Genomic DNA, 24,336 nt, shown 5'->3' with positions numbered 1-24,336 from the left:
ACACAGTATGTTAGTCTCTTTCATTTGCTCCTCTTACACCATTTCAATATTCCCCCATACAGAAAGTCTAATATGTAGATAACTTCATGATCACTTAAGTTCATGATCATACTTCACGGTCATAGTCTCAGACTTTGTCTTTCAAATGAGAAGCAGAGTAGTAATATTGAAAAACCCACTTTCCATCTCAGTTGCTTACTCCCTTGAATGATTGTGGGGTTGCTTTTTTTGAAAACAATATTACTTAAGCATGTTGAAGGTTAAGTTCATTATTTTAAGCAAAAAATCTTGAAGGCATTGGTGGGCAAGGTTACTGCTGCTTGGCATACACTTTGAGAATCTTCCCCTTTTAAGGTCATCTGTTACTAATGGAAAGAGTTGAGCAGTTATGAGCCACAGGAGAAACTTCAGTTGACCTCCTAAGTCATCTATATGGTCAGGCCAGCTCTGAGATCCAGTGTGCCCTAGCAAGAAAACTAGTATTGAAAAGGAGAAGGGCCACACCATTGGCCAGAGGAGTGGCAGTTTCTGGGAGCTTATGTCCTTCCCAGCTACAAGGCTAACTGTTCTCTAAGTTGCTGGGAAAATAACTGTATTTTGGGGCTGACATCAGTACTACTAATAAAAAAAATTCTCTTTAGGTGTGTTTTTTTTCTTGTGAAATGGGTAAGGTGCTCTGAGCTTCTGGGACAGGGTAGAAAATAAATAAAAATCCATTACATCTCTGGAATGATATTGCTCATCTTCTTGCTTATATATACCCATCAGGGAAAGGTTGTTGTAATTATGGTAGGTCACCTTTTCCTTGGAAGGGAGGATGATTTATAATGCCTTGGATTTTTCTTTGGCACTCACTAGCAAAAACTTTATGCCAGAGGTGGCTGGGTTAGTTAGGTGCTTTGTGGAGCCAAGCCACAAGCAGCTCAGTCACCACAGGCAGTCCCCGCTGTACTTCTGGCCAGCCCTCTCTGCTTCCCCACCACCCAATGTTTTCATAGTGTTCCAAAGCCTGCATTTAGCCCTGCTTATTGCTTCTGGTTTTAGTTTATGCATTGGTTATGCCAGTCTCTTTATGCAAATAGAATATTTCATTTCCTTTGCCTAACTTTATCTGCATTTTAGTTTCTTTCCAAAACCTTATTATTCATGCTTAATAAACTGGGTGGGGGGGGGACAACCTGCCTGGTGGGAGGAATAAAATGGCTAAAGAGAAACTTCATAAAATATTTATTTTTACAGTGACTTGATTCAAGATGGTCACAAAATGCAGTTGGTCAATACAAGCTGTATGGACTCTCCTGAATATTTACTCTTTTGCAGGTAAGTGTAAGAATAATTAATCAGAATTATGACTGCACTATGTGTGCATATGTTAATTGTGTGAATGCTATAGAATATGAGTCATGTTAGGTTTTAGCTCTCATTCTAAGAACATTTAAGGAATACTGTTGCATGGGATTTGGATTGCTAATTCTATGGCTTTGTCTTCATATTCTTCCCTGGTATTCTCGTTTAGAAACTTTTGGTCAGATTCCAGTTTAATTTTGTTTATATAAATACTAGGGAAAAGGCCCGTTGTGGAAATAAATACAACGACCTCTACAAAGAGGCTCTGGGCGGGTGCCCCGGCCGTGGACACTCAGTGGCGACCTCGGCAGGGTATAATGACACTGAGCCCACCATTTTCTCTAGAGGAACTGATCTCTGCTACCTAAAGAACAGTTGTAATTTTGAGTGATCTCTAGCCCTCACCTGGAGATTGGCAACGATGGTTCCCCAGAAAAGAACAGTTGGTTTGGAGGGTGGAGTCTATGGCTTTGTACCTGTTCGAGGTCCCACACCTCCTGAAACCTCACCCTCTCCAGGCTCCATCCCTCACCTCTCCAGGAATTTCCCACCTGGAGTTGGCAACCCTATCTCCTTCCCAGCCAACCATCAACCTACCTTTATTTCCCCCTCACTCTTCAGCTTTCCACCCCCCACACACCTGCAGCCTCTCCCGTGCTCTGAAGCCCTGACTGCTATGTCACATTGGCTGTCATATGGGGGCCACCTCAGCAGCATATAAGGATACAGAGCCCACCATTTTCTCCAGGGGAACTGATCTTTGCCATCTGGAAAGCAGTTGTAATTCTGAGTGGTCTCCAGCCCTCACCTGGAGATTGGACACATTCTATCTCAGAAAACTGTTTAGAATGTTAGAGGCAAAAGCCAATCAAGTCGCATATGCAAACGACCTCTGTGTTCCGAGGCAAAGGCTAGTGAGGCTGCATATGCAAATAACCTCTGTGTTCTGATTGGCTATGGGGGGGAAAGGAACAGCAAAATGTTTAGAATGTTGGAGGCAGGACTCAGGCAAAGCAGCCAGTGGATAGGGAGACCCTCTGAATGACAGATCAGAGAGCGAACTGATTTTGTTCTAGAGAAGTGCCACCACCATTCGGCTTTTATTTATAAGGGAGATACTGAGTTATCTCTCACACTAGTATTAACAGGAAATGTAATATGCTCCCAGCAGCCTTTTCACTCTACTGGTGCTTGTTCCCTTTCAATTCAGCTGCAAATACATGATACATCAGACACATGTGGGATCATGGGTGCACTTTCTGACTCGTGGTCAGGCATAAATTGGGGCAACACACCTTAAACAGCACTCATTCGTTTGGTAGTGCGGGGGGAGGGCACAAGGAACCAGCAGAAGCAGGGGGGACCACCTTATCTGTTGTTGAAGGCAGGGCAGGAGGGAAATTGAAAGCTCCTTGTTACCCCTCGAACAAGCTCTGTTTAAGGTGAGCTCTCCCAGTGTATGGACAACGCACCAATGACCCGGCATGTGTCTGGCATTTTGTATATTTTGGGCTATAGCAACCTTTGAAACATATACATTGCAGTTCTCATTTCTAAAATTTCTAGATGCAGTTTTGTCAAATACAAGACACATTATTTTTTCCTAACATTTCTAGTTGCTTTTAGTAGCATTTGCTGTGTTCAGTAATTATATTGTTACAGTTTACTTAAACCAATAACAAGATGCAGTTACAAAATATAATAACAAAGCTAATCAGTTTTCTTTGTTTCAGATGGACTTGTGCAATTGTGTGGCCAGATCACCCCGGAGTCTCCAGTAGTACCAATTGGCTCCGATTTCACAGCAATATGCATTCTCAATGACAGTTGTCAGAACACGTATGGCAGTGTTCATGCTAGTCAGATAATCTGGAAGACTAAAAACAAGGTGGTTCCTAAGGAACAGTATAGCATAATAAACCGCACAGCTTCTCAAGTAACGTTTAACGACACCTCTACATTGGTTTCTCCTCTGACGTGTAACATCTTAGTAGAAGGAAACATTGAGCAGAATATCTATGGAATTCATGTTCAGTTGGGCTGTAAGTAGGTTTCCTTAAACTTTCGGTTGTGTTCCCTGAAAAAACCCTGCATGAAATTTTACTGTCTGCCTAGATAGTGGTAACTTATTTACTTTCTGTATAACACTCCTAAAGGGTGTTAGACATTTTTCAGCATAAAACTGGAAGATGAAAATAAAAAAGGGTGGTCATTGTTTTTGCAAAGATACTCAAGAGAATGCAAAATAGATAAACGAAACAGTGTTTCAAATTATTCTGTGACATCAAGAGATGTAATAATAAAACAGAACCAATGACCTTTTCTTTCAAAGTTTAATGTTTTGTAAAAAGGATATTTTGCTTTCTATAATGTACGCATGTCATGATTCTACTGGGTTTCTACAGCATTGGTCCTCTTCTAAGGCAAGTGGCACCACCAACAGTGCCCCTGTACACATCTAGAGTACATAACATTAGAGCTGGGTTCCATACTGTGTGCTTAGAGCAAAAATTAGGTCCCAGGTCTGAAAAAGCTGAAGACCACTGTTTGAAAAATTCACAGAACCCTTAAGACTAAGCTTAACATGCAAAGCAACTACAGCTTGAGTGGATGATCAATAGGGGAGGGGAGAAGACGCTGGTTAGCTCTTTCCTTATCAATTATTTGTCATCTTAAAATCACTTAATTGTCTGCCCAAGGGGAGGGCATGAGGGTATGGAAAGCTTTTCCCACAGCGACTAGGAGAGACATCGCATAATGACATGGAACATGTAGTTTGGCCCTTAAAGCCCTGTGTTTTTCTTCACCTCGGCATTTTCTGGTACCCAGATTTTAAACTGCATTTCATAAAGTCTTAGCCCCAATATTTTGTGACTAGTTTGTAACTTCAGGTGTACTGCATAATAGGGGCAATGAGCTGCTAAGTGAAATTGGAAAAAATTCACTGTAGTTTACTGAATCTACACAGCTAAATCTTACTGAGTTATCATTACAAGTTTTTTTCCCTGTGAATTAAATAACAAAGAACCAGGTTTAGACTTGAATAATTTGTGTCTTGAAATTAATATGCATCAGTCCATTGGACCCTTAAACAAATTGCCTTTGCTTTTCAAAGTGAATACTGGTTCTGAAATGATAAGGAACTCAGGATTTAAATGTTTTGCTGAACCTATGTTGATTGTAATTATTTGTTGCATGACTTTCATTACTCAGTGATAAAACAACTAAAACTGCCGTATGTATGGAATTAGTTTTATTTATCTTGTCCATGGGGTCGCGAAGAGTCGGACTCGACTGTGCGACTGAACAACAACAATATTCCTGTTAATTTCAGTGAGACCCACAATGTGATGACCAAAACATTGTTCAAGTGTAACAGGGATCATCTGCATAATACATGAGAAGGCACAGCCCACACACACTGTTATACCAGTATAATCTATACATTGTTCAGATTTGTCCATTACCACCTTCACTACCATGTATCTGTACCCCTGTGTTGGTGTTAACCACAGCTGGTTTAAATAGATAGATCCAACAGAATCTGGGTTCTTAAAGATTGGCACAGTTTTCCCTGTACTGTGCTGATCTGGGGGAAGGGAACTCTGGAGGATCTGGTGTACTTTCCTACTTTATCTCATGCAAATTACTGTAGCGAGGCCTGTTCCACAGTGAGAGGGTTGAAATCTGGTAGGAGTTGTGTTTGAGTGATCTGTTAAATGGACTTTAATCAGATGGCATCCATGGTATTTTTAGTAGTTTTATTAATTTTAAATGTGCCGTGCTTCATGATTTTAAGAATAGTACTGTTTGTAATGGTGACTTGGCAGACTTGCAGTGCCAAACAGAGAAATAGGAATCTTCAGCACAAGTACCCCAGCTTTTGTGGATAAGGTATTAATTGCATCAGAGCCAGGAAGTTCATTACTGTTTTCCTTTGCATATGCCTACTATTAAATTTCTTATTTTATCCTTCCCCTCCCCTACTGCAGTACCCCCAGAAAAGCCTAAGAATTTGACTTGCTTAATGAATCAAATAGAAAAGGACAAATACAGTCTGCTGTGTACCTGGGAACCTGGAAGGAATACTTTCCTGAACACCAAGTATTCTTTAAAACATCGATGGTAAATTTTGTTTTACATTTTAAAAAATAATTTCTTCTGGAGAATTACTATACTTTGATCTAGTTGTGTTTTTTTGGGTAGTTGGCTAGCTATATATACAGTACATGCTAACATTATTTAACTCAGCATTTTTGATAAGCATGTTGGAAATGCTGACTACGTTCAGCTATAACGATAAAACCTCAGTTTCTTGTGTTGTCAGTATGATGCCAATCCCCACTGCTTCATTTGCTGGAGGACCAGATACTGGGATTCCAAACCATGTTTCACAGCTTGTAGACTGCAGTTTCTCCTAAATGCGGTTTACCATGATATCCAAATTCAGAACCCCAGCTGGATTCCAGCTCCCTAGGTACAATATCACAACTACAGAATCACAGAAAAACCTTCCCACTCCTGCTGTCATTGGCTTTCACTGGCACTATCTTGGAACGTGCCCTCTGCTTCTCTGGCTGCTTCCCTGCTTTCTTTTCACACCCCTGCCAGTTAAGTCTTATCAAGTATAACTGCATCTCCAGCTTTTGCCTGGGGGAGATAAAGGCAGCGGGACACAAGAACTCACAGAAGCACATGCTTTTATTCATCTTGCCATCATACACAGCTGGAATTCTAGAAGATCATGCACACTTTGTCATTTCAGTTTGGTGGTATGGAGCAACCTCCATCTTTATTTTTGGGCCATCAGCACTTTTTTTTCTTCCTTACTCTGAAAGCAGAGTCCACTCTAATTTCCTTTTCTTAGCTCAAGTCCCTGACTTGGGACTTGAACTAAATTCTGGTCTGACTGTGAAACTGGCTTTTTCACTCAGGTGTTAGAAACACATTAATTGGATAACTGACTTGCATTAGATGGTCTTGAATAGGTATTCCTATGCTGGAGGACTCATGTGGGGTTGCAGGACTCATGTGGATTCATAGCAAGTACATCATGGGCTATGCTATGGATGAGGTGCAAAATACCACCTCCTGCCTTATCAGTCAGCAGAACTTTTGTTTTAGAGGGATTTAAAACTAAGACCTGAAGGGAGGGGGGAAATGGGTAATGTAGTAACTGAATAGCTGTGTCTATGTTTTGCAAGAACAATAAGAGGTGAATATAATAGGCTAATAAAAAGAAGTTCACTTTACATCCCTAATAGCAAACATTTTATACTTAATTTTAGTTATAACTGTAAAACATGAAATGGGAAATGTTGAGCCTATTTATATGTTAGGCATTGTGTAAAAGCAGTAAATATCTTAATTTTTGGGTAATCGATTCATGTCATTCTTCACCCTCCTTACTAATGTTCAGTGTATTGTATATCATTTTTTTAAATCTGTATGATAAAAATATTTTATTTTCTTCTGGGCCAGCCATATCTCAGGTAAAGCTCTGGGTAATACTGTGGAACTGAAGCACTTAACTAGAGAATGTCCTACTTAACTATTCAGGACTGAGTAAATACATCTAGGATATTCGGGATAACTGTACTTGTGTGTATGTACTAAAGCTTACCACTTCTCTCCAAATTTAGGGTCGATGAGATTTTTGATGACTGCATCCCCAGCGGCATGAATAGCACTTGCACCATAGAAGATGGTATTTCATTTTTCGTCACCACCGAAGTGTGGGTGGAAGCTGAGAATGACCTTGGGAAAGCTGAATCTGAACACATTACTTTTGATCCTTCAACATGTGGTAATTACACATCCCTTCATTCTAAGTATAATGGGGGGGGAAATTCGATAACGTTTGTGAATGCTTTTGTGCTGGTACGTGCAAACACTTTGAGAAAAGGCATTATGTCGATGACAAAAGAAGATGCAGGGACCACTACCTCTGGCGTATCTCCACTCTGAAGCAGAGGGTGCACTTGAGGATAGATGCCCAAATGTTTCCCAAGTCCCATAGCCATGCCAGTAGTATCTTATTGTAAATAGTATTATAGGCTGCAGAAACATAAAAAAAACCCTAATATATAGGATGTGGTTGTCCTGTTGGCCACAGCCCTTGCTGGATACCAAACTTGGGTTAAGAGCCAAAGTGGTGGATTCTTTTTTAAATATATATATATATATATCGTATTTGTATAGCTGAAGGATGACTGCTCTGTTATCCCCCAAAACAAAGGAGCTCAGGACAGCTGCAAACCCCTTCTCCTTTTCAATAAAAAAGGGGCAGTCTTTGACAATGTCTTGAGTGGGACCAAAATCAGGGTATGACACTTTGCAGCCATGTGAGCACATGTGCACTCAAGTCATGAATCCCTTGGGGTAGTCTAATCTAATATTATCACTACCTTGATGGGAGTAGAGATAATAAAGGGTGAAGATATGCCATGAATTTAAAACAGGGAAAACTGTCTGTCATAGTTTTCCCCTTGAATATAATTGTTTCGCAGACAATGACTTAAAGCCAGCCAGCCATCAGCAGAAGGTAGCAGACTTTCCCCATATTTTCCTCCCCTGGTAGTCCCTTTCAGTCCACAGAAAGATTTCTTGGAGTCATGAAACCTATGTAGGCAAAGAGCCATGGGGGTCAGAAACCTCCATTGAGGAGTGATGCAAGAGGTAGGAGGGCTGGTTTCTCTATCAATGCAGTTCCCATAATTGCCATGCCATGTACAGCTCCTGGAATTGCTTTTATGGAAGTCAAAAGGGAATTCTAGGGAGTAGATCCAATTCTAGGGTTGGATCCAAGCCATGCTGCAGTAACAACATAAATATTGGGCTTGAAATGATTTACAGTAGTCTTTTTATCATGGATAAGTAGAAGCCCAACAGAAAATCCTGTTGCAGCATTCCCTTCAGTCCATGGAGTTGCGCTTTGTAGTGATTTTTCCTGGGGCATAGCTTTTCCATTGCTAAATGCCTACATACCTGTACACCGGAGTATTACAATTTGTATTAATATCAAATTAGAACAGTATGTGGCTGATTTATATATATATATGTATTTTTCCCCTAGTGAAACTTCTTCCTCCACACAAGGTTTCAGTCAACATCAGTGAACTTCCCACAGTCCTGAAACTCTCATGGGAAAATCGGTTTGATACAGATTTGGATTTGGAATATAACATTCGGTACAAAGTCATTGATAGTTTGGACTGGCTAGAGGTAACCCTACATCAGTTATAAGTTAATGCTTTTCTGTGATGCTTTCTTCCAAGACCAAGTATAATGCTTGTTATGTAAATCTCAGTAATTGAGAAAGCTATATCTTATCGAGTATGATTATTCCCACCCCACACTTTTTGAAGCTCAGTCTCTGGGCACCTTCTGCCATACTCATTTCCCTTGCCAATGTCATATTAATGGACTAGTTAGAGGGGCGGTCACTCTGTGTGTGTATGTGTGTGTGTCACTTGACCTTGGGGGCAGGGGCTTAAGAGGAGGCTCTATGGGTCCATTGTGGTGTTTTCTTATGTCCTGATTCAAATATGCATGTGTTGCAGTTAGGCTTGCCAATCTCCAGGTGGCACCTGGAGATCTCCTGCTATAACAATTGATCTCCAGGTGACCAAAATCAGTTTCCCTGCAGAAAATGGCTGCTTTGGAGGGTGGACTCAATGGCATTGTACCCCACTGAGGCTCCTCTCCCACCTCAGACTCTGCCCTCCCCAGGCTTCACCCCCCCCCCAAACTTTGAGGTATGTCCCAACCAATGTTCCCTCTAAGCTGTGGGGTCTTGTGAGCAAAAATTCTACTTTGTGAGCTACTGGCATTAAAGTTGTGAGCAAGCAATTTGGCTATTGCATAACTTAGTTTGCTCTGGAGCCATCCTTCCTGAGTTAAGACAAAAATGTGTGAGCTGGAGGCTAAAAAACTGTGAGCTAGCTCACACTAACTCAGCTTAGAGGGAACACTGGTCCCAACCCACCAGAGCTGGCAGCCCTCCTTGTACTAATGCATATGCTTGTTTCCTAGCCACAGGTAGAGCCGATTCATGTCAACAGAGGGAGGTGAACCAAATAGAGCTGCCAACAACCTGAAGGGGGAAAGGCCCTGCCCCTTCAGCAGAGGCTCCTTGCGTGGAAATAGGCAAGGGAAGCTTTTCCTGAGCAGGGAAAGAAATAAAGCATCACCTGCTAAATAACACCCCATTAAGCTTCTGTGGGGGGGAGAGGACTTTTTCCTCCAGGTAGTTGGCAACTCTGGACCAGAGGCACAAAACAATTACCCACACAGGTCACCTTCTATGAAAATAAAGCACCTGTGGGGGGATTGCTTGAAGTTAAACAGGAAGATATATTTGGAGTTTAAAAAATGCTGGGAAAAGTCAGCACATATTTTTATGCTGAAAATTGTTAAAGAAACATTTACAGTAGTAGTTCAGCAGCCTGGAGACCCTCTTTCTTCTTGGCAGGGATCGTTTCATAGAAAAAGAGCTAGGGGAACTCATTACCATGACTCATTAGCATATGCCACACACCCTGACATCACCGGAAGTGTGTCATAAGGCCACACCCCCTGCCATCACCGGAAGTGTGTCATGAGGCCACACCCACCACTCAGTTTGTCTTAGTCTTAAAGGTTAGTCTTAAAGGTGCTATTTGTTAGTCTTAAAGGTGCTATTTGAACTCTTGGACTATTTTGCAGCAACAGACTAACACAGCTAATTCCTCTGAATCTAAACCCACCACTCAGGCTCCACCCCCAAAATCTCCATGTGTGGGTTGGAACTACTAGCTGTAAACATGCACCAGTGATTCAAACTAATGTACGTGGTTAGACAAAGCGAACAAAAAAGATGATGTATTAAAAAACACGAACAAGTGACCAGTTTCTCATCACTGGCCTTAGAACCAAATGTAAGGGCATCATTAATTATCCGGAGACCACCGAGATCTACACAATGAGTGCTTTATTGAATTTACTTTTTATATAGCTTCCATATTCCAAGTGTCCTACTCAGTATATTTGCTTACTCCCAGATGCTCTCTTGGGATCTCTCAAGCACTTTTTCCCTCCCCACAAAAACATTTTAAATGTTTTCTTACAACTCAAAACACACATTTAACTACTTTACTCTGTTAGATACTTGTCACTGCATCTCTTACAGCTTCCCTCCTGATATTTTTCCAGAATACCAAATGCAATATAAACTACCACCCTTGTGACATCCAGTACCAGAGCTTAAATAACAGCTTCCTAGATAAAACAGGCACAGGCAAACTGCGCTGAACTATTGTGTACAAAATACAAACACTAAAACATTTTCCCCTTACATTAGCATACATCACTGGGAAACAGGGTGTTTTAATAGCCTAAGTAGCCTAAGTTCGGACAGCCTGCATTCATGGGGTGGTTTCATGTGGCATATAACATTTCTGTTTGCAAAGTATTGCTTTAAGGGACTTCCTAATAGAAGATCAAGGGTGAAAGGCCTTAAAAATCTGAATAATGTAAATCATATGGAGTTCGGAGGCTAAGCAAATTACACACCCTGAAACTGCCCTCTGTATGAAAGGAGTCTTTCTCCACTCTGCTCAACCCATAGCCCAAGGGAATTTGCATCTGAGAGTTTTCTAAACATTTCAGGTACACTTCAAAGCAATTCTCATTTCCTATGCAGATTAGCCCGTTTCCAACACATACAAAATAGAGTTTATACTCCATCAACCCACACTATCAGACAGATACAAACTGGGGGGAGGGTAATTAGACCAGCCACACCAGCAACCACCACACACAAAGAGGGGGGGGAGTCTTCTCGTTTCTTAATTGGTGCCCTTTTACCTATCCTGCTCCAGTTAACGAGGTTGACAAGTTTCCCAGAGTGACAGAAATAAGCTTTGAAGATAGCCCAAAAGTACTTAACCATTAAACTGCACAGAGGTCTAAAGTTCTTATTATCATTCCAAAATAAATCAAGATGCCTTAGTCCAATATATTCATTTCCGTCCTTTAACACCATCCGCATTTCATTTGGTTTATAAAAAAGAAAAAGAATTATGCTACCACATAATACAGATGGCAACCCTGTTTCCTGAAGCGCCCTCTTCTCTATCATCATTTCTTGGCGCTTCTCCTCTTTATACTCATATATATCTACTCCATCTTGTTTTTCCTGTTTAATCAGATCTGGCACATGTGCTTTGCAGTCCTTAGTCCTTTTCTTTGGAATTTTTTTCATTTTCTTTTTACTCCACTTCTTCATATCTGCATTAAGTTGCTTTTGGGCATTCCCTTCTGTAAATCCTACTGTCTTGGCTCACTTTGCAAAATGCTTTACTCGACTTTTTATCTGGGAGCATTTCTTTTCTGTCTCCATGCAAAATGAGCCTTGTGCTTTTTTCTCTTTCTCTGAAATCACAGAACACTGACATTGTAGGGGCTCCTCCTTCTCTTCCAGGTCTGGTTTCTGTTTGGTTTCCAATTCTAGGTCTTTATTTAGCTTCAGCTGCCTGCCGCACTTCGTTAAACAGAATTTCTTTGAATTGGTCCAAGGTTATATATCCAAGTTCACTGTTTTCTAAGTTAATTAATATTGTTTCTCCTGCTGAGTCTTCTTCCTTTTCCCCAATTAACGCCATTTCCTTATCACTTGCTCCGTTCCTTTGGTACATGTAGAGCGCTGCTGAGTTCATGAGAGGAACATACAGAACTGTTTTTTGCACATAGATTGCTGCATGCCTTCCTCTGGTCACCTTTAAGATGATAAGATATATGTGCTTAGGTAGCATAGGGTGCAGCAGCTTGCATCTCTTTCCTTTCTTCCCATTCCCCAGATTGGGATATTTGTAATTTTGCTCCTATAATTCTACTCCTATAAAACCAAGGCCTTCATACTTTTAAATTAACCAGTTGTCTTTTGACAGGTTCCTCCTGAAGACACGGCAACACGGAGAACTTCCTTCATTCTTCAGGATTTGAAGCCGCATACCAAGTATGTGTGTCAGCTGCGTTCTAAGGTTAAAAACTGGGCAGTTATGAAGGAGAGTGGGATGCTGAGTGACAACTGTCGATCTCATTGGAGTGACTGGAGTAAAGAAGCAGTTGGGGTCACAGCTGAAGATAGTAAGTAGTACTAAATATCTGTCTACTCTTTGTCACAGGCTGCAAATATGCCAAGCAAGTATATTTCGACCTGACCAAAGAAAGGGCTTGAACAGCCCATCCTTTCGAGTGAGAAGAGCATGAAATGGGGTCGATGGAATAATTATTCCAGTTTGGATACTTATGGGAGTTACTACAAAAAGTTCTGAACAAAACTATGGAGCCGTGTAGTAATACCTATAGAGGCAGCCAGGGCATAATCTTTTTTTTTTTAATAAAGGTTTTATTGGCTCCCCTAAAAAGGGGAGGTATTTCGCTTAAAAGAAAAAAAGGAAGGGGTAGACAGTGGGAGAAAGAGAAAGCTGAGTGATATATAAACTGGTAAATTAAACTGTTAGTAATGTCCAATTAATCTTCTTGGGCTTCTTCTGTGTGTTGCCAAACTTCTTTTCTTAGTCCTGTTACATGTATTCTCTGTTAGTATGTTAGTAATGTTCCTTTGAGATTCTGTTAATAAAAAGGGTCTCTTCTGTGCACATTCAGAACCGCTTCTTTGCGTGCTGGGTACTTTTACTATCGCTGACGTGGAGGAGCTTCCTCTGTTGTCTTCTCCTTCCGGCTTGTTAGATCCTCCTTCGGGTTGTTGTTAATACGCTCAGTTCATGTACTATAAATCCTCTTCCTTTCATGCCCCGGAGGTCCCCATTTTCGAGAATGGTATCAATTTCATTTTCGCTTTTATATTCGCTCCCAGACTCTCTATGGGTCCTCCTCGCAATTGTTGACTTATAAGCGCTTATCAGGCACTTCTCGCTGTCACAATTCCAACTTATCTTTTTTGCAAAACTCCCGTCGGATTCACAGCCATAAACAGTCCAAACATTCAACAGCCGGCTCTTGCACACAAACCAACGCCCAGACGGAAGTCCCTCCCTCCTTCTCCGCTCGCTTTTGCCCAGCTCCGACATCTTGGGAGGGGGGGGGGAAACAATTTTCAGTTCTTTTTCTCTGCATTTTGACAACTCACAGTTAAGCCGATCTTTTCTTTTTCTTTTCCATTTTTGCGGATGGTCGCTTTATCACTCGGTGACGTCTGGTGGCTCCGCTAAACCCCGTTCGGGGTCGCTCACGCAGCAAAGGTCCATTGGGGCAGGGCATGGCGGGAGCCTCACCGACCTCTCGGCCGAAAGAGCGACTCCCCCCTAGTGCGCCCTAAAGCGAGCCAGGGCATAATCTGAGCAATTTTGCTGTGGTCATCACCCACAAGCAAATTCCCCACATGGGTTTCCCCACACAGATGGGCATTTTCATTGAGAGACTGATAAATGTGGCATCATCAGTTCCAGGGGTCATTTCGTAGAAAAAGAGCTAGGGGAACTCATTAGCATAACTCATTAGCATATGCCACACCCCCTGACATCAGGGGCCCGGCGGTGGACCTGCAAGGCCAGCGGGAGTGCGAGGAAGCCCCGCCAAGGCCCTCCCTGGCCCCAGGCAGGCAGGGGTGGGGAGAGGCGGGGGGGGGGGGAAGTACACCTCCCCCTCTCCCTCCTGCTGAATGAGGGCTGGAAGCGGGGCGGGGGGCGGGGCTTCGTCATGTGCCCCGCCCCCCTGCACCTCACCCGGGGGAACTGCGTTCCCCCGCGTTCCCCCCCGAAATGACCTCTGATCAGTTCTTTCACTAGAAGCCGGTATGGAAGAGTTTGCAACCTCTGCCTGCTGCCGTAAAATTTAGACTCATTTTACAGCTCTCAGAATCTCTCCTTCCCCTTTTACTCTGATTGCATTCTGATTCTTTTGTTAATGCTTGGAGCCAGCTGTTGGACTCCAAAATTATAGAATTAGGTTTTTGCTCCATAGGAGCTCCATAGGAGCAAAACCAGATTTTACTATTAGGGGTTAGTAGAGTTTGTACTTTGATTTTTAAAAAAACCCAGTTTGAATTACTTGATTGGGAATATTGGATAACAGATGCCAGACAAATTTGATCTGTGTTACATTTAGCCTTTATGCCCTCAACATCTTACATTGACAGTAGGTGTGTACACCTTTGTACTGTTCCCTCATATCACCACTTTTTCTCCTTGACCTAATGCGGTATCTATTTCAGATGTATATTTATTTCAGTTTGCTAAGCCACTCTTCCCTGAAACAGGGCTCTGGGCGGCTTACATCAAAGGCAAATGCAATATGTAAGACAAATTAAAACAACATTAAGATATATTGAAACTATTCATTGGAAAAACTATGTCCAAGATGATGGATAATTTCAGTATTCATCTGTCCCCTGGATGGGGGGGGGGGAGATATGGAGAAAAAGGGGAAGGTAGGAGTGTGAACGTGCCAGACCATTGCTGTCCTCAACCAAATGCCTGGTGGAACACATCTGCCTTGCAAGCCCTATGGAAAGGTAGTGGATCCTGTAGGGCACGGGTGTTCTCAGGCAGACAGTTCCATCACGCGACCCTGGCCCTAGTTGAGGACAGCCGGGGACCACCAGGAGGTTCTTATTTACTAGGGTGTAATGCTCTTCCAGGGGTATATTGGGAGAGGCAGTCCCGAAGATATGTAGGTCCCTGACCACTAATGGCCTTAAAGGTCAAAACCAAGAGACCTTGAACTGGATCTGGTGCTCCACTGGGAGCCAGTGCAGCTTGCACACCACTAGATGAATGTGTGCCATCCGAGGGGTCCCCATAAGGACCTGCATGGCTGCATTCTAGATCAGTTGGAGCTTCCGGGTCAGGCCAGCATAGAGTGAATTACAGTAATTATCCTGGAGATTACCATTGCATAGATTACTGTGTCTAGGTCAGGGTGAGACAGGTAGGGAGCCAGTTTCCTAACCTGGTGCAGTTGGAGAAATGCCAGCTTAGCAACCTTCATGACCTGGGCCTCCATAGACAAGGTGGCATCCAGAATCATGCCCGGACTCTTGACTGTTGGAGCTGGTGATAGGGTCACCCCATCAAGAGCCGGGAGTTGACTGCCTGATTATGGCTCCCCCAACCCAGCCAGAGAACCTCCGTATTACCCAGATTTAGTTTCAGCTGGCTCTGCTTTAACCTTCCAGCCATAGCCTCCAAACCCTTGGTAGGCTGCCCATCAACAGAAATAGCTGGGATCATCATATTGATGACACCTGTCATGACCCCAGGGGGTCTCCACCTTCCGCCGCCACCACTCTGGACTTCAGGTCCCCTGAGAAGGCCCAGAGTACCCTCCCAGGCCCATCCAAAAGTGCCCCTTTTTAAGCTGAGAACATAGGCGTGATGACCAGGCAGATAACAATTAAACAAAATGGTTTATTAACACAGTACTGGGGCAAAGAAAACAAGACAAGGAGCTTTAAAAGATATAACAGTGTTTAAAAAGCAAAATAAACACAAACCTAATGCGACTACCTAGTTTGCTTAACTGGTTACTACTTCCAGGCCCACAGCCTGCCAGGCTGCACTACCTGTACTCACTCTCAGCCAAGTGAGGGATCTTTCTCTCACCAGACCAGCCTGTCCCCTCTGTGAGACCAGACCGCAGATGAGAAACAAAAGAACACAGTCCCCTTCAGTTTAGCTCTGAGAGAAAGAACACCGTTTTTCACACTTTACAGCTTAAGTCAGAATCTCCTCACAGAATCTCTGGAAACTGATTGGCTATAACCCTCTCTAAGCATTATGGGGATTGTAGCTGTCTACTTTCCACTCCCATACTGGTCTTTCCTGGGACCAGGCCGCACAAGGCCTTGCTCCCAGTCCTGCACAGATCATGAGAACACCCCAGTCCAAAACTCCACGATAGCTGGGCAAGAGGACCCAGATAGATGTTAAATATGGCCGAAGGATCTATCCATAGGGGCCTCAGGTCTCGAACACATTTTCTTTTCATACAAATTCTGTGGTAGTTTAAGAGCTCTCCTGATAACTCCCTTTCTTGTAACATTCCTTGACCATTCAAATGATTATTACATAGTCCTATCAGGGAATGAAATTCGCACCACTCCGGCTGTTATCAAATAGATTTCTGCTTTAATTTAACATTTGAACAATTTACATTAATGTAGCATTAGTATAAATAAAGAAGCAAGTCTTGTCGAATTTGTGTTCTTTAATTTATGCTATTTTGATTGTTACTATTTTAAAACGTGTTCGTTTTTCTTTTAAATTCAGGAATAATATTCTGTTCCTGGGTATTTTAACATCTTTAATGTTTTTATCTAAAAGCCAGTGTGTTGTATAAAGCCGTTCTGGAATAAAGAAAGATAAAGCCCACTTAAAAAGATCTGTCTGGCTTTATAACTGATCGGAAGCTGGAATAGTCTAACTGTGGAAATGTGGAGGCATGAAGTTTGTTTATGTTACAGAAAGTAGATATGCTTGAAAGGAAAAGGACAGTGGGCTGAGATGAAACAACTGCCTCTTGGTTACAGAAATATTTGTTTTTCCTCAGAACCTTCTAAGGGGCCAGCTTTGTGGAGAAAAATCATTGATTCTCCTTCACCAGGAAACAGGACTGTGCTGCTGACTTGGAAGGTAATTGGTGTCATAGGTTTACAAGACCATTGAGTGTTTGGTACACCTGTTGCAACACTGATGAATCATCCCTGTTGCATGTAAAGTTGTGGTAAGCCTTTCTTCAGTTTCAGCTGGTGGAGGTGCAACGTGTTGCTCTTGGCTATAGATGTCAGAGTGAAACATTTATGCTGCACATTTTTGGAAGGGTGCACATGTTCAGTATTTACTGTGGCCCCTTTTTAAATTCATGGGGAGGGCTCCAGTGTGTCCCTTATCATCACTTCCTTATGTTTTAAGGGGTGAGTGGTGTATATGTGTGCCCTTCACAACAGATAACAGCAAACTTTTAGGTTGCACTGCGTGACAGAGTGCTATAAAATATTGTTTGAAAATTCTCACTCAGGCTTAGAGCATGATAGTCAGTAGTAGGTTATTTAAAAGGTAGTGCTTTCTTCTCTTGCATAAAGAACGTAAGTTATGTCATCAGCACCAAAACAAACATGATGTGGAAGATCATGGCCTTTTCTTCTCCTTTAAAAATTAAAAGCAGCCACATGGAGCTGCAATTTTTATAAGAGAACCAGTGGTGGTGAGGGGGAGAATAATGCTACCTCCTGTGTCACTTTTCCGCACTAAAGCATGTTCTCGGAGCTGCTTCTAGCCCTGTAGCAGGAATACAAGCACAGTGTCAGTACCTTTTTTTTTTTTTAGTTTTTTCCATTCGGAGCTAATTGCAGTTTCAAGGAGTGTGATGATTGACATTGGAAGAATTTTAATTTGAGAAGAAGGTTGAACCCCTTTTCTGGTGCTGATTCAAAATCTAAATCAAGAGTTAGGCCTTCATAATCCAGGGAGAGGCTTAAACCAAGATTTTCTATTGCTTTCATGTACATATTCCACCCTAGAGCATGTCGTTGTTGTTTTTTTAACTAGTTGGCAACATTAAAATTGCTTGCTTTAATTTGAGGCAGTTAGCTAGTCCCACTTTGTGACTTTTAATTGTTACACTGTCTTCTGTGAAGGTCTTTGGCCCAATAATCATTACTGGCCCTCCTCCCTGATTCTGGCATTGTTATTGTTTGTGTTTTTATTGAATTATTTTATAATTTTAAGTGTTTTTAACTGTTCAGATGTTTTAATGACCTTGGTAAACCATGCAACTGTACCCTGCTTGCCCCATTCTCCCCCAGTAATTTCTCCATAGTAGTACTAATTTGAGGATTTGGGCATGATAGAAATGTAGTTGAGAGTATTAACAAATACTATAAGGTTCCCCCTCCCCCTTTGTGGGGAAGGGACCTGATTTCAGTCAAAATGTACATCTTTCCCATTGAATAGGAGCCCCCAAAATAACCTTTCCCCCTTTGATTTCTCTCTCCCTGTAGGCAGAGTTTTAAAATTTTACTTTGTATATCCTGCCTTTCTTCCAAATAGCTCAGATTGGCACTTCGGCTTCTCAGCTGCCCTATGGGGTGGGGTAGTCTGAGAGAATGGGGCTTGCTGAGTTCTCTCATTGATGTGTGGTATTTGAATTTTATTTATTTTACTTATTTAAAACAATGTTGTGCTCTCTTTCCACCCAACCAGGGTCCACAATGTGGTGAACATTAAAACATGAACGCATTTAAACAATTAAAAATACAGTTACAGTTATACAAACTCAGTGAAAAACACACAAATGCAGCTTGGTACCAGGGCACATATGGAGCTGCGGTGGCTCAAGGGGTTAAGACGCTGAACTGCAGGCTGTGGAAGGTCAGTAGTTCAGCAGTTCGAGACCCGGGTGCCGCATGATGGAGTGAGCTCCCATCTCTTGTTCCAGCTCCTGCCAACCTAGCAGTTCGAAAGCAAGAAATTGCAAGTAGATAAATAGGTACCACTTCGGTGGGAAGGTAACAGCGTTCCGTGCGCCTCGGTGTTTAGTCATGCCGGCCACATGACCACGGCAACGTCTTCGGACAGTGCCGGCTCTTAGGCTTTGAAACGGAGATGAGCACCGCAACCCTAGAGTCGGATTCGACTGGCTTTCGAGCAAGGGGAACCTTTACCTTTACCTTTACCAGGGCACATACTTTTGTACGCAGAAGGTTTGATCCCTGATAACCTCCACTTAAATGTATCCGAAGTAGCAAGGCTGGGAGAGACTTGGAAAGCTGCTACCAGCCCGAATAGCTAGTGCTTGGTTAAACGAGGCCATGGCCTGGCTCTGCATGAGGCAGCTTCATGTGTTCTACTACAAGCCTAAAATCAAGCAAATCTCTCCTTTTGAACAGGAATTGGATCCTTCCGCTGCCAATGGAATAATTTTGAGGTATGAAGTAAATGTTACAGCAAAGCCACCACTTTCTTTGCCACCTGAGTTCTTCAGTTTGAATACCACCCAGCTGAGTCTTCATCTACAGAATAGGACATATGAAGTAAAGATTACAGCGTATAACAGCATTAGCAGGTCTCCTGCATCTGTTTTGGTTATCCCAGCACCTAACTCAAAAGGTGAGTTTCTCATGTGATCGTAGAAATGTTTCATTTGTCTCCAGTTTTTATTAAAGAAGAGGATGTTAGCATTGGAGGAGTCTTGCTTTTCTTAAATTTCAGGTTGGTTTTGAACTTTGAATAATTCTTAGTTCTATTTTTATACAAATCTGAATAAATAGAGCCATATTATAGTTGCATTTGTTGCTGTACCTTCTGTGGGATTCTTCTATAGGAGATGACTTTTCAGGTAGCTAGAATGCTTCTTCTTGAGTATATGGCACCAGCAATCACTAGGGAACAGGATTCTGTACAAATAAAAAGCCCAGCATCTTTTTCACAATTGACCTGTTTAATATAAAGCAATATCTTGCTGCGTTGAGCACAGGTAAGTAGGTGAGGCAATAAGTTTTAACAGACCAGTGTTTGGGAATATGCAAGTTTTGAATGTTTTAAGTATTGAGGTTTTTTAGGAGAAATGAAAAATAGAGTAAATGTAATACATGCAAATATGGAATTTTCCTGATTTTAGAGGGCAAACTTTGCTTTCCTTGACAGTTCTGCCTTCATGCTGGCTTGGTTTAGACAACTGTAATTTCTGCTCAGGCCAAGTTGCAGTAAGAGTGAAATTAATTCAATTGTTATGATTAATTATTGCAGCCTTTTGACTTCTAGGTGATAAATAATTGTAGTTGAAACTAGGAAGGTTTTAGAATATTAAAACTGCCTCCATGCCTCCTCCAGAAATGAAAATTCTAATTTAATTTTTGTAGGCCTTCCTGCTGCTGTGAAAGATGTTAAAGCGTTTCCTAAAGATGGCAAGCTCTGGGTGGAGTGGACAGCTGCCAATGACAATGACGATAAATACATAATTGAGTGGTGTGAACAGTGTAACAGCTCGAGCTGCAGTTTTGAATGGCAACAGGAACCTGGAACAGCACGAGGCTCATTTTTAAGAGGTAACCCTGAAGAGTCATGGTGGATACTAGGAGTGTGTATTTGGTTTATCCAAACCAGAAAAGCCCCCAAAAATACCTTATTTATTTATTTATTTATTTATTTAAAGTATTTTTACCCCGCCCTCCCCGCAAGCGGGCTCAGGGCGGCTTACAAGGGGGTAAACCCATTCATAAAAACAATAAAATCCAATAAAATCACAGATCACAATCACAACCTTACCGGTATTTTTTCAGCCGGGGTATTTATCCAGCTATCCGATATGGCTGAGCCCAAAAAATCCCGGGATTTTTTGGGGGCCACTGGATAGCTGGCGTTTAAGGGGGGTTTAAAGAGACTGCAGTCCTTTTAAACACCTTCCAGGTGAAGCTGTGCCTGCAAGCCCTTTAAGTGCCTTTCCCCCCCCCTCCATTGGAAACAATGGAAGATGAGGGCACTTTCTTCTGGGGCCCATAGAATTGGACCCCCCCATGCCAATCTTTTTGAAACTTGGCTTCTTTTTTTCTTTTTCTTTTTTTGAGGTAGAGGTACCAGCAGCTATGCTGCAAATTTGTTGCCTCTACCTCAAAGAACAGCCCCAGATATCCTCGGATTGTTTCTCCATTATACCCTATGGGGATCATTGACTACAATAGTCCCCATAGGATATGATGGAGCCAAAAAAATTGGGCAATCCTGAATATTTACCAAATCTAAACACCATACTGGTATTGGGATTTGGGAATATCAGGGAATAACAGTAATTTTCAGGTTCAATATATCCGAACCTTAAAAAAAAAATTGCACACTCCTAGTGGATACCAGCGTAGAGAGGCAATTGGCAATCAAAAATTTATAGCATAATAAAGCTTTTTCTAGAATTTGGTGACCCTTTCAATACATTGCAGCATTTAAGGGCAGAGCTTAGTATGAATATAAAAGAAAATGGCTGATATTTTCATGGTGGTTGAAAACTACAATCCTGAAAGAGACTGAAAATGCTCTACCGTTGGTTGACATAATTGTAACATTACATATACATCCCCCCAGCTACTGCAACAGAACTGGACTTCCGCTGTTTGTGATTTTGAGAAACTGGGCACATATGGCCCTACTATAGCTGGTTTTTGCATAATGACAAAAATTAATTTAACCTTCTGGCATGGAAGCAGGAACTGAGAGGACAATCATGTAAGGGACACATTTAAACAGGATTGTTTTGGTACTCATATTTACCTGGGGCTTGTGACAGATAACCCTGGTTGTTCAAAATAAAATCATGACTACTGAAAAGTCATAAATAAGTTCTCATGCATCCCTTGTGTGACTCCACAGCAGTTTAGCCAATGATTTAGAAGGGCATACAGATAACTTGACAGAGTCATCACGTTCTGTACTTTTGTTCCCTACTTGTACAGCCAAAGTAAGTACACCAAGATGGCATTTGTCTCAATTGGAACAAAGGATTAGAAACATGGATGTTCAAATATTACAGATACATAGTATTTACATCCTTCTGTTTTCTAGTTCCTTACTGACTGCAAATGAAATCTGAGATTTAAGGAAACATTCTTGTTTAGGAAATTCCCTGGTGCTGTAGCTTTATAGATTCTCAGAGAAGTGCTGCTTTCCTGTCCTCTTCCCCTGCACCAGCTGTCAAGAGGCTGGGCAGGAGCAAACCGCTCTAATGTGGGCTGTGTAGCAGGCCACTTTTGGGGGGTAGCGCTGCCTTTTTCCTGAGCTCCCTCCTCCCCCTGATATCTTACCCCTTCTGTCTTCTGAGGAGGAGAACATACTCCTAGTGGTAGTTAATGTGACAGCATTCTGATATGTTGATTCACCACTGTGTGGCAGGATTCTGTGTAATAGTGACAGTGTCTGGCAATGTTTTCTGTGTGACAAAACCAGGTACTAGAATTGCATTTAGCTGTGGATAATACAATGTTGTATACTTCTTTGAGAAACCTTAGTGATGGGCCAGTATGGTCCCAGTCTTCAAACAGAGGGGGAAAGTTCCTGGGGGGTACCCCTTGTGTTATCCTGCCTGTTGTTCTTACAGGTAGCCACCGTTTTGGGTTGTCTGGCAAGTGAGCAAATCTTGAGCTTTCACACCCTTTGGTCCTGTAGTTACATATGGAAGATCCTCTATGCATTTGGTTGAAAATACATATATCTGAAACTTAACTTTTTCCCACCCTTAGGAAATATAAAGCAATTCAAATGTTACTTGATAACTGTGTATCCATTAAATACCAATGGTCCGGGAGTTGGAAAATCAACGCAAGCTTACCTTCTGCAAGGTGGTAAGTTGAAAGCACTATCAAATGCCTTCTTCCCCTCCACCCACACACTTGATATAACCACAGACCTATTATGATATGTACCTCAGGCAGTTTCAGTATGTTTGCAAGTTCTTCATGTTTTGTATTTTTATTCCTAGACCATATTCTTCTCTGAAAACATGATGCCATATATTTTAATTTTAATACTGGGGAGGTGCCTTTTGTTCTTCATTTTTAATCTTTCTTCTTGATGTAGCAATATACTTGCAGTTCTTACTAAGAAATTGCTTTTAATATGTGAAGTGTTTTTCTTTAATAGAGCCTACAAAAGGTCCCAGTGCTCGACCAAAGAAAGTTAGAAAAAATGAAGCCATTTTAGAATGGGAGCCACTTTCTGTGGCAGAACAGAATGGATTCATCAGATATTACGCTATATATTATAAAATGAATAATGGAAACGAAACTGGTACGTGTATGCTTGTGTCTCTTTATGATTGAGCGGTACCCGAAGGCATTTTACAGTCAGCTTTATTAACCAGTCATAGTCCATTGGATACCCAGACGAGGTATTTGTCTTAGCATTTTTTACTGCAGTGTTAATATGATTTGACATCTTGTACAGATTAGTGTATTAATTTGTGTTCATACATACATTCTGCTGACTTTGGTATCCCTGAGAACTCAATACTTTGATTTAGTAACAAATAATTAAAAGGCCTGTAATCTGGAAGAACCAGGAAGATCTATCACGAATGAACCCTCATCTGATCAACTGAGGGTTATGTGTCTGTGGTGACAGAAGGGAAAAATCATTTGCACCAGCATAAAATTTAAAAATACAGCAATATTCTGTTGGAATATCTGAATGTCGTTTATAAATGCAGGTGGAAGTAGGAATGTTTGTAATATGGATGCCTGTAACAGCTGAAATCCTGTTTTGTTGACTAAAATGCTTCTGCTGAATGTTAAGGATGCTGATTGTTGTTTACTTCATTTGGATTTGTTTGAATAGGGTCATATATTTCTAGATAGATTTCTATTCCTACCACTTCTGAGAATTCAAGTCTTAAACTTCATAAGACAAAAATTGTTTAGTTTGTATTGCTAATACAGTTTCATTTGAAGTCATAAAGTTGAAAAGATGGGTTGAGATATATCCTGATCTTTCTAAATATTCAGATGTTCTTTGGATTTTAATTGTGAAAGTTGTGATCAGCTTGTATAGATCTAATGCAAGGAAGATGTTTGCAATGTTTAAGTGACACAAATTAAAAGATAATGTTCTTCTCTCTAGTTATTAACGTGGATCCCTCCACAAGAGAATATGTACTATCATCCTTAACAAGTGACACTTCGTATGTAGTACAGATGGAAGCAGTCACAGAGAAGGGAAGAAAACGTGGTCCCACTGTCACATTTACTACTCAGAAGTTTGGTAAGTTTCAACATAACTGTTCCAATTTTAAATGGCTTCTTTTGTAACCGAACTATTTATTTTACTATACCCTGCCTTCCCACTAGGAATAAATACTTGCAGAGCTCTTCTTGGCCGCATTTGTCATTTCTATAGCTGTAGAATACACAGGGCTGCTGCACCGTGTTAACTGCCACAGTTACAGGGCATTTGAGAGACTGGCTAAATGGACCTCCAGCATATAGTGTTATGCCAACTTCTCCAGGAA

General features: G+C 41.6%; 1 protein-coding gene across 1 annotated transcript in view; it reads left to right on the top strand.

Annotated features, from left to right (window-relative positions):
* Positions 1–24,089, top strand: part of LOC107113291 (interleukin-6 receptor subunit beta-like) — a gene marked incomplete at its 3' end in the record, with an annotated part of 35,639 nt that extends 11,550 nt beyond the window's left edge. Inside the window, exons 3-14 of the mRNA XM_015414602.1 lie at positions 1,240–1,320; positions 3,081–3,389; positions 5,340–5,472; positions 6,990–7,153; positions 8,423–8,571; positions 12,276–12,474; positions 16,900–16,982; positions 19,238–19,457; positions 20,210–20,395; positions 22,574–22,675; positions 22,974–23,120; positions 23,949–24,089. Coding sequence (XP_015270088.1) covers positions 1,254–1,320; positions 3,081–3,389; positions 5,340–5,472; positions 6,990–7,153; positions 8,423–8,571; positions 12,276–12,474; positions 16,900–16,982; positions 19,238–19,457; positions 20,210–20,395; positions 22,574–22,675; positions 22,974–23,120; positions 23,949–24,089 — 1,900 coding nt within the window. The remainder of the gene's footprint in view (positions 1–1,239; positions 1,321–3,080; positions 3,390–5,339; positions 5,473–6,989; positions 7,154–8,422; positions 8,572–12,275; positions 12,475–16,899; positions 16,983–19,237; positions 19,458–20,209; positions 20,396–22,573; positions 22,676–22,973; positions 23,121–23,948) is intronic.
* Between the last annotated feature and the right edge of the window lie 247 nt (positions 24,090–24,336).

Source organism: Gekko japonicus, unplaced genomic scaffold (assembly GCF_001447785.1).
Source record: "Gekko japonicus isolate JY-2015 unplaced genomic scaffold, Gekko_japonicus_V1.1 scaffold739, whole genome shotgun sequence".
NCBI classification, from domain to species: domain Eukaryota; kingdom Metazoa; phylum Chordata; class Lepidosauria; order Squamata; family Gekkonidae; genus Gekko; species Gekko japonicus.
This window is presented reverse-complemented; position numbering and strand designations above follow the sequence as displayed.